Source organism: Phalacrocorax aristotelis, chromosome 2 (assembly GCF_949628215.1).
Source record: "Phalacrocorax aristotelis chromosome 2, bGulAri2.1, whole genome shotgun sequence".
Taxonomy (NCBI): Eukaryota; Metazoa; Chordata; class Aves; order Suliformes; family Phalacrocoracidae; genus Phalacrocorax; species Phalacrocorax aristotelis.
The window spans coordinates 54,776,847-54,790,891 of NC_134277.1; the positions used below are offsets into that span (position 1 = coordinate 54,776,847).

The following is a 14,045-nucleotide window of genomic DNA, read 5'->3' on the forward strand; positions in this document are numbered from 1 at the left end:
TAAAAACCCAGCAGGAGTTGAGGGCATCATACCCTTTCAAGTCTGGTGATCTCAGTATATTTCTGAGTTCTGTTCAGGGCTCCCGTGGGATCCTGAGTTTTGACAGATGCCAGTCCATGGTCTGCACTGTGAGATTGGGTTTTTGTGAATTGATTTATACATGGTTACTAATACAGGCTTTGGTAACATAATGTAAATGCATCACTAATCCTGTGATGATGACAATTAATTGGTAATGCACTGCATGGTTCAGAATATTGAGCTGCTGGGAGAGAAGATTTTCAATTTATTTAAGTGATCCTATCAGTCAGAAAATCTAGCTTGATCTGAGCCCCCAGCCTCCTCTCCCTGGGAGGGATGCACTGAGGGACAGTGCCTACCCAGAGTACGTGCTGCTGTGCCACTGGACAGGGCCAGAGAGGGCACCTGGGCTCAGGAGCTGGGAAATGCCTAGACATGGCCAGCGAGGGGAAATCCTGGGGATTCTGGACCAATGAGCAGGAAGGATTTGGAGGTAAAAGCAGTAAGCTTGTGGTTGGCTCTTACAGAAAAAGGAAGGGGAGGGATAACATTCAGTAAAACCGTAGATTCACTGATGGGTAACAAAAGGGCAGGAAGAATCTTCCAGGTTTGACCTGTAGACAGGCTTGTTTCTTTTTTGCCAAATTTCATCGCTGTCTCACTGTTGGTTTGCTAAACTATGAACAGACTTTTAGTAGTGTTATCTTAACACTGATTCTAATGTCAGAAGCCCAGCTCCAGCAGGAAAGGAAAGAAAAGAAGACCTGTGAGAATGTGTGTGTTACAAGGTGGATATTTCTTCATCATGGTAAAGTGGTTTTTTCGTCTGAATAAGCTGGTGAGAGGAGCCCTGCAGGGAAGCAGAGATGAACAGCCCTGGCTTGCGTGAGCTACAGACGTGGTAGGACTCCAGTACTGAAGGACAGACATTGTTGGGTGCTTTTGTTAATGGATGATTAAGCTCCCACTCACATCTTAAACATACTAATTACAAAGCTTCTAAATATAGATGAGGAAAAGTCCCTTTTTCCCCTTGAGCCTGTGAATAACTAATTTAAAATATTTGCTCGTGGCAACTGTTTTCTTTAACAATTGTGGTTCCTCTAAAGAAGTAGCATTTGTAAAATGCTCCTCTTCAGGCAGGAGTTTCCTTTCTCTGCACATAGCTCCAATCATGCTTACCAATGTCAGTGACAGAAATAAGGGTCCAGCAGGTAAGCTCTGGCAAGGCTCGCTGCATCAGCTGGAGGAGCTCATGTCCTAGTAGGTTTTTTTGCCTCTCTGTCTCCACCATGGAGTGGGTAGTAAGGAGCATGCCTCGGCTGCAGCAGTACAAAACCCAGTGTCTTTGCTTAAAGGCACCATTGTTGCTAGTTTAACCCAAAAGGCTGAACTTTGCACTGAAGCAGCTGATGCCGAGGGATGCACTCGTGTCCGCCAGCCGTGCTGTGAGGGCGCTGGCCTGTGGCAGGGCATTGCACACAAGGTGGCTGGAGGTGATATCTTTTTAAACCACTGCGGGATATTCACTTCAGCTTGTCTCTCAGTGCCCTAAAAAGTCATTGCTCTCTTTTTCACAGAGAAGCACAGATCCAGCCTGAACGCAGACGCTGCATTAGATCCAGGCTTGTACGTTGTCAGCTGACAAAGGGGAGAGCATAGGCCACTGAGTTTTAAGGAATTCAAAAGATGTATCTGGCTTGCCAGATACCAGTAGATTGCTTGTTTTAACCAACTGTGTGTGCCCTCCAAACCCATTACAATGGCCAAGCAAAACAAAATGCGTTAGATTAAGCCACTGCGAGCACCAGTTCTGAGCTTCAGCCTGAAAATTGAGTCACTTGACCACCTCAGCAGGCTAAGGACAAGCTTGTGGCAATTGGCATTCCTGAGATGAGAAGCATGAAGTCCCTGAAAAGTGTCACCTGCACTCACCTCAGGTGTACTGCAGGTCATTTACCACCCGTCTGTCAGCTGGTGGCCTAAGGCTGATCACCACTCTGAAGTTACGAGCCTGCGGAGACCTTACCAAGGGTGGGTATAACCCATAGTCTCTAGCAGCAGTGCGTGAGCAGAGCATGATGCTCATTAACGTTCAGATTTTAGTATAAATTTCCAGGGATGAAGTTAGGCAAAGACCCTCCTATTACTTCTGCAGCACCCACAGTTTCACTCCATATACTGAAAAGATGCCATTAGTACGAAACCCTGTGGAATAAATGCGGAATAGCACCATGTTAACCAAGCCACTATTATGAGTAAAAAAAATTAAGTGGTTTAGGTAATTCTTCAGAGGCCGTGTAGGAGTGAAAGAGCAATTAACGTAGCTAGTTGATATTCTGAGTTGTATGATTATGGGGCAAAAACAGAGCAGTTGGCAGAGTTACTTAATTCCCCCAACCCCTCCGCCCTCACGCCTCTCCATACCGACTCAGTTGCATTAACTCACCGCTCTCAGAAAAATAAGGCCTGAGAATGCCATTAGACACAGTTTCAGACACAGGTTTTGTGTGTTTCTGTTAAATTCTCTTAATCTTTAGGTTTCCAGATACACAGAAAAGGTGGGAGCTTTTTGCAACAGCTCCAAAGTTATGCCCCACTGTCATAAATTGATGTGGAAAACCTCATATGGCTACAGCCACGCCCCTGAAGAGCTAACAAACTAACAGAAAAGGGTCTGAAGGGGAAATACAGGAAGAAAGCTATTTGCCTGAGGGTGCACTGGAATTAAATGGCAGAGGTAGAAATGTAACCCTGGGAACAAGATACTTAGCCTTAAAGATGAAGGGCATTGAAGCACAGAGGGAAATTTTGTGCATTTATTTATTTCAAATGGAGTTGAGTGCCCATATAGCTGTAGCTAGCTACGTCTTATTGGTGCTTAAAGACCTTCAAAATTCTGTCCTAATTTTATGTTGGGCCAGTATATTGTGGTGTTCCTCTGGCCACATGAAGGATTCATTCATCCCTAGAAGAGCAGGTACTGAAATAGTGGGCTCAACTGTCTTGTTGACTTCATCTTATTTGACTCAGAAATTTCATCCTACTCACCACTTTGTTTAGTTTTGATTGTTACTAAATACCTATTTTTAAAACTCTTACTGGGTTTATTTTCATTAGGCTCCAGCAGCCTTTTTGTACTAGGGCTGACTCACTTCATACTACACTCGTGCAGGTGTAATTGCATTAAGTTGAGTGAAGTTATTTCTAGGTTGCACTAGTAATATAGGGCCTACCTAGAGTGAGTCACCTGCTAATTCTCTTCAGCATGCAAAAAAAAAAATCTACCTTGTTCGAATTTATTTTTCTAATGTAAGCTAAATGTAGACCTATGAGTAATACATTCCGCAGCAGGTAACAGGAGTTGAATGGATGTGGCAGGTCTTCTGGCACGGCACGTGTGCAGTGGGAAAAGAAACTGAACTTACCAAATCTGTGTAATATCAGTAACCCTCTTGAAGGCATGAACACAGGACAGCCCACAAAGCGTGGGAAGCTGTAACACTACTTCCTTTAGGTTTCTCTCATTCTTTTGTTCCTGGGAAAGAGGAATAGCTTGGGTTTGTTCAGAAAATCTTGTGTCCTTTGAGCTTGATTGGAAAACACACCTGTTGCCAGGTTTATCCCAGAGCATCTGCTAAAGGCAATTTAGCAGCCAGTCCCTCTCTGCATGGAGTTCTTCTGGGGAGGTAAATGATGATAGCTTGTCCCACATATTTTTGAGAAAAAACAACCAGCCAAAGAAAAAAACCCAAAACCAACCCTGAACAAAAACCCACAAAAAACCCCCAACCAAACAAACCCAAGCAAAACCAACTCCCCATCCTCCAGCTTCCTCTTGTTAATGCAAACATGGTTGCTGATTGCAGCCAACCACTGATGCCGGCAGTGGTATTAAAAGGGGCACTTACTAATTTCCTTGTTTGCAAGGAACTCATTTAATGGAAGACAGGTGTAAGTGGTGGTTTGTAAGTATTAAGCAAGTACATGTCAACATTGTCTGTGTTTCCAAAAGCAAGCTGAAGACTGTACTTGGAAACAGCTTTATGTTATGAATACCATCTTCGTGTAATGTTGATGAGTAGCATTGTCAGACCTTGGTTTTGTAATGTTAGAAGTTCAGGTATACAGGATTTTTTTTTCCCTGGATATCAGAAGCTGCTAGTGATGTTCCTTTTAAAGCAAGCGCATGCAATAGTGATATTGAGTCTATAAACAAGGGCTTCTTTGCTTATTCTCTTCAACTGTAACATGCAAATTCAAATGGTAAATGCGGTCACTAACTTGGTATATGTAAACCTTGACTGTAATTGGACTGCAGGTGTGGAAACAATAAACAACAACAATAAAAGAGTGTATATGTTTTTAAAACTCCTGTGACTAGGCAAATGCTTTTTTTCCTAATACTGTCATGTGTCATAGGACGTGGTTTTCTAATGCAGTAAAAATATTTTTCAGTGAAAGAGGCATTAAAGGTGTAACTGATCAGAAAGGTGATGTAATTACTCAAATGCAAAGAGCACCCTAAGGCTGGGTCATCTCTTTAAAATATACAAGGAAATTTTAGCTAACCGCAAGTTAATGAATTGTATCTTTGTTCAAATGTGAAGCTTGGCTGAAACAGAAGCACTTTATAAAATGGTATGAAAGTCACTAACTAATAAAGGGGAAAATAGTTCTGACAGTGCTGAAATGCACCATAAGACACTTTCAGCGGAAAGAATTAACTTGTAAATAAGTTAATTTGAAAATTAATATAGCAGAAATAAAAATTTAAACAAATTTGGATTACTTGGGAATATATTTTAGTTAACCTGGATTGGAATGGCCAATCAGGTGGGGTTATTTTCCCAGTATTTTATTTTTGAAAGAAAATTTAGTCAAGTTCTGTATTTGTCAGAATATAAATGTCCAAATCTAACGTCTTCAAAATGAAATGTCTGCTTTTCACCCTTCTGAAATGAAAATGAAAAATTCCCTTAGAATCAGATGTGTTCAAGTGGGCTTCTGCTTATACATGTCAGCATGCTGAATGCCAGTAAACTAGAATCTTGATACTGCTATGAATATTTGCTCTTTTATTCTTTTGCATATGTTCAAGTTTAAATAAGTAATTCTTCACACAGTAAAGTGTAAATGAAATATTTTACAGTAATTTTAAAGTAAATGTCTAGGATTTTTATGATTCTAACATGGTCAGAATGCAGAAGCAAGTACAAGCCATGAGTATGATTTCTAAAGGTAATATTGGATGAAACATTTGACAGCCAGGAGACATTATTCATGCTTCTTATTAAGCAGAAAAATAGCACTACATTCACTTTTGCCATGTTTCTTCTTATTTTTAAGTAACAATACCCCTTGGTTAGGTTGTCTGGGCCTGACTTAGCTACAGTTTTCCATGTGCAGTAGTATCAGAGATGAAAAAGCAGAACTTGATGCTTATAGCAGTACACCGGTTCTAACAATATGACCTATATATTGAAAAGGTGGGGTCTTTCTGGTAGTATATGGCTGAACAACAGGGTGTTGGTCTTGCACTCCTCATCACAGCCCACACTGAGGCTTGTTCCCATCACTACTTGTTAAGTTTAGAGATCATTAGCTTTACTTCAAAACACAACAGCAGAGCTGAGCCTAAGTGGGATCAATGCCCTGTTTTGCCAGGCACTATGCGACGCTGTTGGAAAGGGCTGCTGTGGGATCAAGAGCTCACTGGCACCACATGGTGCCGGTACACCTCTGCAGCTAACTGTATAGCCCCATAGGTAACTCTGCAGGAGGGCTCATGATTATTGCCTTACTCTGAGCATTGGCAGCTTGTGCTGTTGCCTGCTGTAGAGGACAAAATCCACCGTGCTAAGAAGAGTAAGCAGTTCACAGCCTTTGCTGCAATTGATGTGGTGTAAGGGTTGGGGATGAGAAGAGCTGCTGTCATTATGCTTATCTACTCTTGCCATTCCTAGTCCTGGGCTCAGGCCAATTAAGTCTCAAGATAAGTGCAATGAATTGAAACTCTGTGGTATGGTATCTGGGATCTGGTAGAGCAGAGAACTTGCTAGGGTCTAGATTTTCTTTTTAGAGCAAGGCTGCTTTAAAACCACTGGGGTTCTCCACTGAGTGACCACAGCCAACGTGGTCGGATGCATCATCTTGCCACACCTACATCCTAGTGGCCTCTCCACCGGTAAGGTCATACTTATCTGCTTGATGGAGACAGAAAAACTACTTTACTACTAGTAAGTAGAAGTAAGTTTTTGCCACTTGGACTTCCTGTTAAGTCATTTAGAGCAGTAACTCATTCCTTCCTTAGCTGCAGCAACCCTGTCTTACAAGAAAAGGGCAAGATGTGTGTACAGGCACACGCATACCTTTTTCTACTGGTTAGTGGCAACTGCCACTGAGGTTTAGCAGAAGGGAATGGCTACATCAGGTTTGGGGCAGTCGTACAGCAGAAATGACTTCACTTAATTGCTCCTGATTTCTGACCCTCTCCTTTTCTCTTCCTCAGCAGTGGAGCTTTATCTCAGTTGTATTTTGTTCTTTTCCTGCAGGAGAAAATACAAGAAAACATCACAGAGGTAAGAGTAAATCGCAGAGGACTGGAAGGTATTTGTGAGTCACCTGTCTCTTTTTGTTAGGGGGATTGAAAGAGGATTTTCCTGTTACCAGATTGGTTTTGTTCCAAGGGAAATGCCATTCTACTGATTGTTTCCCCCTTTGAAGGTGCATCTTGCACTGCTGCTGCTCCCAATCCCCTCCGCTGCTAGTGGCAGTCCTCCCCTCTGACATTAGTGGTAGTTCTCCCTGAGTGAGGACAGAAATACTTATCCTTGAAGGTCAAACCCTTATAAACATCACTCTGTTCCTTCTGCAAGATCTGCTGGTTCTAACTCCTATCACTTACTCATGCTGTAATAACAAAATGGATTGTGGGCTTGTAGTGTTGCTAATGATCTGTGCCTTTGCAGGAGACTGAAGGAAAACGGGGATCCTGTTGATAAACAGACCCTGTTATAGCTACCTGATCTAGTTATTTTACTGCGTCCTTGCAGAAGGGAGGCCCAATGGGGGTCTTTGACAGATTCATTTTTCTTTCTCTGGAGCCCTTGTGCTTGGTTGCTTCCAAGCACCCACTTTGCAGCACAAAGTTTTTTGGTGCTGAGCTGACTTCCCCTCCCCTGCATGTGGGCTATTAATTGGTGACTTAATCTCATGGCGTGCTGAGCATCTTTAGTTCATGTTGACTTTAACTGGATTTGAGACTCCTGCAGACTGCTTCCTAAAGACTAAACCCTGCAGCTCCACTGAATGTGCCCTTTAATGTTGTGCAATGATGGAGGGAGCTGGCAGATAAGCCAACGTGATGATGTGATGGGATAAGACATCACAGCCACCCCTCCTGTTTACTATCACCCTGTGCTGAAAATGATCACTCCAATGTAGCATTGGCAGGACAGGCTATGTTGTGGTTATGTGTCACAGCGACAAGAGGCTGAGTGGCTTGAGTCACGAATGAGGTGGGTTGGAGCTATGACAGTTTAGTGGAAAATACTGATTTGGTGATTTCTGTGCTGAACTGTGCAGGTGGGCATTGCGTAGCATGAGATACAAGAACAGGGAGAAGGTAAATATGCTCCCAGTTGTTTTCCTAAATGTTGAGCTGATGCTGTAGTTCTGTTTGCAGTTCTACTTTTCCCCCCTTTTCCCTTGCTCTGTCATGATTGTTAATTAATTATGAACGTGTCTCTGGCCAGAGGTCTTGAGTTGCTGCAAGAGGATTTGTTCCGGGGCTGAGATGGTTTCCAGGAATGAAAAATCACTCTGTGTGTGTGTGTGTCCCTGCACTGCTCGCATCGTCCTGAGTACTGTCTTTTTTAGGTGTGTTTTCTGTGTACATAACCATGTCATCAGAGAGGTTTGTGTTCAGCATCTCTTCTGTATGGGAGAGTTTCTGTGAGGCTCAGAAGAGAGATGAAGTACGTTAAAAGCTCCTACAAGCCTAATACACAATTGTATCAATGACATACAGATAACTGAATATGTTAGCCTGTTTAAAGATACTATTATAGGGTTAAGTTTTGTGCCCCATGGAATTTTGAACTTTCTTCTCTTGTGGTTACCCTGCCTGGCCTTGCAGCAGCTGGGCAGATGGGCTTTGTGGCCCTCTTGTGTCTAACAACTGGTGTGAGATCTGTGGACGCAAGAGGCTGCTCCGGGGACCGGCACACAGCAATTGCTGAGCAGCGTCTCCTGATAACCTTGCTCAGCAGGTGCTGGCTGCCAGCCAGAGGGCTGTGTAGCACAGCAGGGTAGCTGCTGTGGCTGGGAACCATGCTTTGCCCGCACCTAGGGCAAATTAACTGGCTAGTAAGCTTTTGACTTGAATTTGCCACCTGCTGTGTGATTAAGGTATGATGCTAAGTGGGAAATACCACATGTTGCCATCTGACACAGAAGAGTAACATCCAGCAAAAGGAAGTGGTAGGGCAGCAGTTCATTTAGAGGCTGGTTTTAAGTAGCATCTCTCCGTTGAGTTGGTAAGTCCAGCAAAGAACATAAACTGATGACTTGTCTCAGATCTCCACCTTTGTTTCCCACATTTATCTGTTGTGGGGTTTTATTCTTTTTCCTGCGTTACGTTTTTTCAAAACTATCTTGGTGGTTCCTACGTCACCAGGCTCTGGAGGGTGACTGGCACCTTGTACTGAAACAATCCTTTGCTTGCTTTTGCATCTTCTTCCTTTCGCCTAGGTGATAGTACACAGCACTGAGCTATGCAGGAGAAACACTGCTGTCCTCTGTACCTTGCAGTGTAAAGAAACAGTTTCCCCTGACAGCAAGCCTGTTGGGAAGGAAGATGAGGTATGTGCAAGAAATCTTGAGGAGAAAGAGTTGGAGAAAATCTGAGCCATTCTAAAATCGTGATTGGAAATGACAGCCACTGACTCTTGCATTGATCATTCTGCTGACTCAAATGCTTTTGTAACAATAATGTATTGATGCGGTTTTCTTCATAAACTTGGAAGTTTCACAGCTGTCTGGACAACCCTAATTGCATTAGTCCCAACCTAGTAATTGCCTCCGAACTGCTGAACTGTGATGTAGATTAATCACAGCAATAACAGAGAAACAGGATATTTAATCAGAATTTGGGTTGTCTATCATTCTCCCGGCTAGTTCCTCTCGGTTAAGTGACTGGAGAAGTAGTCAGCAAGAGGGACCACTAGACAGGAAGCCAAAGCTGTCTTGAACTTTCAGGTCCTGGGTTGGTTTTGCTTCTTTTAGAGCTCCTGAGACCTCAGTCATGTTTGACGTGTCTACTGAGGCTCCCATTTATCCTGAAGACACCCAGCTGTGGGCTGCCCATGTTTTCCTGGGAGATATTCCTCACCTTCAGGGAAATAAGCCTTTCAAGTAGCCTTTGGCAATCCCCTCCTAGATTAGGCTCTTCTGCTTGTGGGATGTTCAGCTAGTGCAGTCAGTTTTGCACTTCTGAGGACTCACTAAAGTCCTATTCATCTTCTCAAAATTTGTCAGATGAATAATCTGTGTGAGTTCACATGGCATACATTTTCCTCCATTACAATCCACAGTAATGCATTTTTACTCTGCCAGTAACACAGAATTGCATGTGTTGCTGTTTTAGTTCAGCTGCATGTTGGTTAATTGTACAGTTTAATTTTGTATTAGGATGCAAATGCTTCTTTTACAACAAACTTATTTTAGGTAAAAGTCAAGTAAAAAGAGTCCTGATATTTAATCTGTCCATCGTGGAGGGATGGAATTTTTTTCTCTCCTAAGAACCTGTTAATGCTATACACGAAGTACAAAGTGGAAAAGGAAGTGTAACCCTGAAAGAAACATCCTGATGGGCCCTGCAAAATACTAATGTGATTTCTTTAAAAAAAAATTGTACTTTAATTCAAAAAGGTTGGCATCTGATACAAACCACATGGCTGGAACATCAAGCCTTCCCTAATTTTCATAAGGGTTTTGTTGTTTCTACTTCAGACGATTAGGCAGGAAACTCATAAGCAGAGATCTTCTTTCCCATCCCTCTTCCACACTTTCCTGTTCTTTCTCATCTACATCTGTGCTTCTAAATTCCAGTTTGCTTCAGCATTTAGTTAATATACTCTTGGAGGAAAATGCGAGTGTGAATATGTTCTTCCTTAAAAAAAAACCAACCAACAAACAAAAAAGTGATGTATTTATGTTAGTGTGTGGCACAAGAGGTAAAACCATACATGCAGAAATGGTGTTCCATAGAAAATAAGTGGAAAAGTGTATTTTTTTGTCCAACTTTAGTTGATAGTAATCTTCAGGGTTACTCATGTTCATACCTCTTTAGATTTAAAATAATCCACTCTCTCTTTTCGGTTCTTTCAAAATGCAGGTAAATTTTTAGCCTTGCAAGTCTCATTCTAGGCGATAACTTTAAGTTATGTGTTTACTCATGACCAGCTCCTGTGAGGAAGACTCTTGTGCTGGGATTAATCTCATCCTTTAGTGCTATTGGGACACGCTAGAGAGATCTTCATTGGAATGAAGCATCAGTGCACTCTCAAAGCTGATTGTCTGATAAAGGGCATTATATTTGGTGGTAGTCATCACTGCCGTTGATAGAATAATGTAGACTGAAGGGGACCTCCAGAGGTCATCACTTCCAGCTCTCGGTGCTTGAGAACATCACTATGGCCCTGATTAACTCTTGGCATTCATCAGTTTACTTAATTTGGCAATACGCTTAGTCCTTAGTCCTGATACCATTTCACTTCCACAACTTATCTATTGACCTTGCAAGGTTATCTTAATTACAAATAATAAAAACACCCCTAATTCCTTAAGCTGTGTAAGTAATTATAATAATGCTTAGCTCAAGTTTTTCTTTATATGTAGTATCTGAGCAACTCCAGCAATATAGGATGCATTAAAGTTTGATATCCTATTCAGTATCACAGGCACACAATGCATGACTTGATGTGTCAAAATTCTTTCCAAAGCATGGTCTTTTGGGTGCTGAGACCTCCTCAGCTCCCTGTAACTTCAGTAGGACTTGTTGAAAGTCTGCATTTCAGGAAAACTGATGTTAAATTTTCAGTTCAAGGCTTCTGGGCATTGTGCAAAGAGATCTTATTTCTATAATATTACAAGTGGATCTGGTTCTGTTAAATTTAATGAACACTTAATTTCAGTAAAAAAGGCTATTGATTTGTTGAGTGCTCTGTATTCATTGCACTGCAGAATCATAGGTGCTTTGGGAAAAAATTGAATGTGGTCATGTAAGTAAAGCTTATAATTAGTCTGTATGTGAAAGGGGCAAATTAAAGTGACATTGGCAACCTTAATTCTAGCTTTCTGGGTGCTTGACTTTGCAACCTGAGTGATCTTCTAATGTAGTTTAAGTGCAATCAGATACTGGCAGCATTACACAGCTCTGAAAAAGAGGCTATGGTTTAAGTTAACAAAGCTAAGTGGAGTTTGTGCTTTAATTCACAGAGGAAGTTTATATTACTCGGCTATGTGTAAGGAAACCATGCTGAGAGGAGAGGAGGAAACCTACCTCCTAAAAAATCCCAGATTATGTTCTTCTAACTTTCTGTAAGAGGAAAACATTGGGAATGACAGAGGCTTTTACATACCATCTTGCTTTCTGTCCTTCTATTTCCCTCTGTTTTTGAGAGCTGGGAGATGCAGTGAGGTTAGACTCCATATAGATACATGTGTTATTTTCGTCCTTCTGAAATCTTGCTCAGTTTTTCTACCCCAAAAGGAGCCAGCCGTTTCTTAATGTGGTGGCTCTAGTAGAGGAAGGTATAGATTTTGCATTCCTGGCATAAGTAACAGGACTTACGTTCTTTATCCAGAGGAGGAGTAAGTTCAAAATAATAGGGAAACATGGTTAGTGACCAAACCTTTGTTACTGATGTATATTCCTATTATTTTACTCAAATCAATTGTATTCTATCTTATGTTATATAGTGCTGAATAATTATCATTAAATACAAGTCCTTAATGACTATTCAGATATTGAATATACTGAGCATAGGTTTTCAGCTGATTTGCAGTACCTAATATGTTACTGGTAGTACAGAATTTATTTGAACAATAGACACATCTTGCTTGATAAGGAATGGACTGTGCCAGATGTGAAAATGGAAAAACTAGCTTATGCTACTCAAATACTGTGGCAACAAGTGTCCTTACCTATCCAAAGAAAGCTAAGTTCAGGTTTTTCCTAAATGTGTTCATGTTCAGGTGAAATTCAGCCATAAGCTTCAGTATCATTTCAGCAGAACTGATAACACACTCCTGCTTTTGCATTGGTCCTCTGTTTGTACAGGACACTGTTTTTCAAAATGTAATAGTGTTATCATCTAGATTCAGATTTTACTGATATAGTTTGTATCAATTTTTTATAAGTTGTTTGTAGCCCCTAGATTTGCAAGATTCATTCCCTTTTTGCTAGACTAAGATCAGTGTGAAATGAAAATTGTGCTCAAAAGTTGTAGACTTTAATGAAAATAAACCAGTATCAAGCATTGTTTGGTATCAGACTTTCAAACCAGAATGACTTTGTGAAGTATAGATGCTTTCTTTTTTAAAATTCTTATTGCCTGATGAGTTTTTCTGATTCCAGTCTTGGGGAGAAGACAGGGCAGAAGCAGTCTTGTGCCTTCTACTATTTCTAGGTTTTGTTATGAAAAGTTGCCTGGAAGAGAGAATAGATTTTTCATTAGCTATGCACCTGGGTGATTAACACTCTAAAAATAGGTGATATAGATTAGATACACTATAACCTTATGATATTTTGGCACTTCTGTTTCCACCAGTTGGAACCAAACAAAATAGTGCACATATGCCTCTGGAAAGCTTCATGGAGAAGACTAAACCCAGTCTCCTGACACCTTCCCATTGGGTTAGTTTGGCTTCTTTCAGTGACACTCTTCTCACTGACTTATTTTTAGCTAAATTGAAGTGGCTTGATTTTTCTTTGGGGTCTTTGCAGTTTTCATGCCTTACATGCATGGAATATAATTGCTTGTGGGCACACAGGTATTACTAGTAAGTGTTCATTTCCATTTTAGTTAATCAGAAATCCTTTACTGAAGCATGTTTGGAGAATTAGATTTGGATTTGGTGAGGGGATGTAACAGGGAGTTCTTCTCCCATGTTTTACACGTAATTTGTATAAGAAGGATAATAAAACTTAATGAAGAATTCAGTTAAGCCCTATATTATTGCCTATTCGACATAATCTTCCTGTAAAATACTATCGGGTTTTGGGTTTTTTTGGATTTTTTTGTTTTGGTTTGGCATTTTTTTGTTTTGCCCCTGAGGAGTGGATGACTCATTCCATGCATGCAACCCAGTGAAACTTCCTTAGTGAAAATGACATTAACTTTCGTGCTCATGTTGGTAGCATAAAAGGGAGGAAGCTAAGATGGTTGCTACTCATACAATCCCTCTATGGATAATCAGATTGTTAGTTTTCCAAGTCTGGATGAAAACAGTTTATGTTGCTAGTAAGGGGCCTTCTTTTGTTGGAGCTTAATGTAACTGTTAGGAAAGGCAAAGGCTGCTCTATAGAACTTACCTTTTTGTCCTTTTCCTCTTATTTGCCCTGCAATTTCTTGATAATCTCTCAATGTTCATAGAAGATGTGTGTAAAGTATCTGAAGAAAATTTTGGTTTTATCTCCTGAAAATAAGTGTTAACACAAAAGTTAAGGCACCTGCCTCCAGTCCTTCCTTCCCCAGCTGCCATTTCCTATTCCCTTGTTCTTCCTCATTCTTTCCTAACTGTATGTGAATTTTTCTAATCCACAGCATAAGGAAGACAGGTGTTAGTCTTGACTCTCTGTATCCCACTGGTCTTCCACTAACACGCACACAATACACAGAAGCGCAGAGTCTTGTCTGTTGAAAAGCTTTCCCTCCAAGGGAAAGCTGAAAAACCAGTGGGAAGCCATAAGATTTGGGATCCTACTGCCACTTGCTACAACTAGGCTGTATCACTCT

The 14,045-nt window shown here is 41.1% G+C and overlaps 1 protein-coding gene across 6 annotated transcripts in view; it reads left to right on the forward strand.

Moving 5' to 3' along the window:
- The window catches only part of PDE1C (phosphodiesterase 1C), a 346,739-nt gene that overhangs the window by 126,419 nt on the left and 206,275 nt on the right, over positions 1 to 14,045 (forward strand). For 3 of the 6 annotated variants that reach the window (XM_075083629.1, XM_075083633.1, XM_075083632.1), the window contains exon 3: positions 6,576 to 6,602. The exons of the other annotated variants lie outside the window; for them this stretch is intronic. In XM_075083629.1, coding sequence (XP_074939730.1) covers positions 6,576 to 6,602 — 27 coding nt within the window. The remainder of the gene's footprint in view (positions 1 to 6,575; positions 6,603 to 14,045) is intronic. 6 annotated transcript variants of the gene reach the window in all.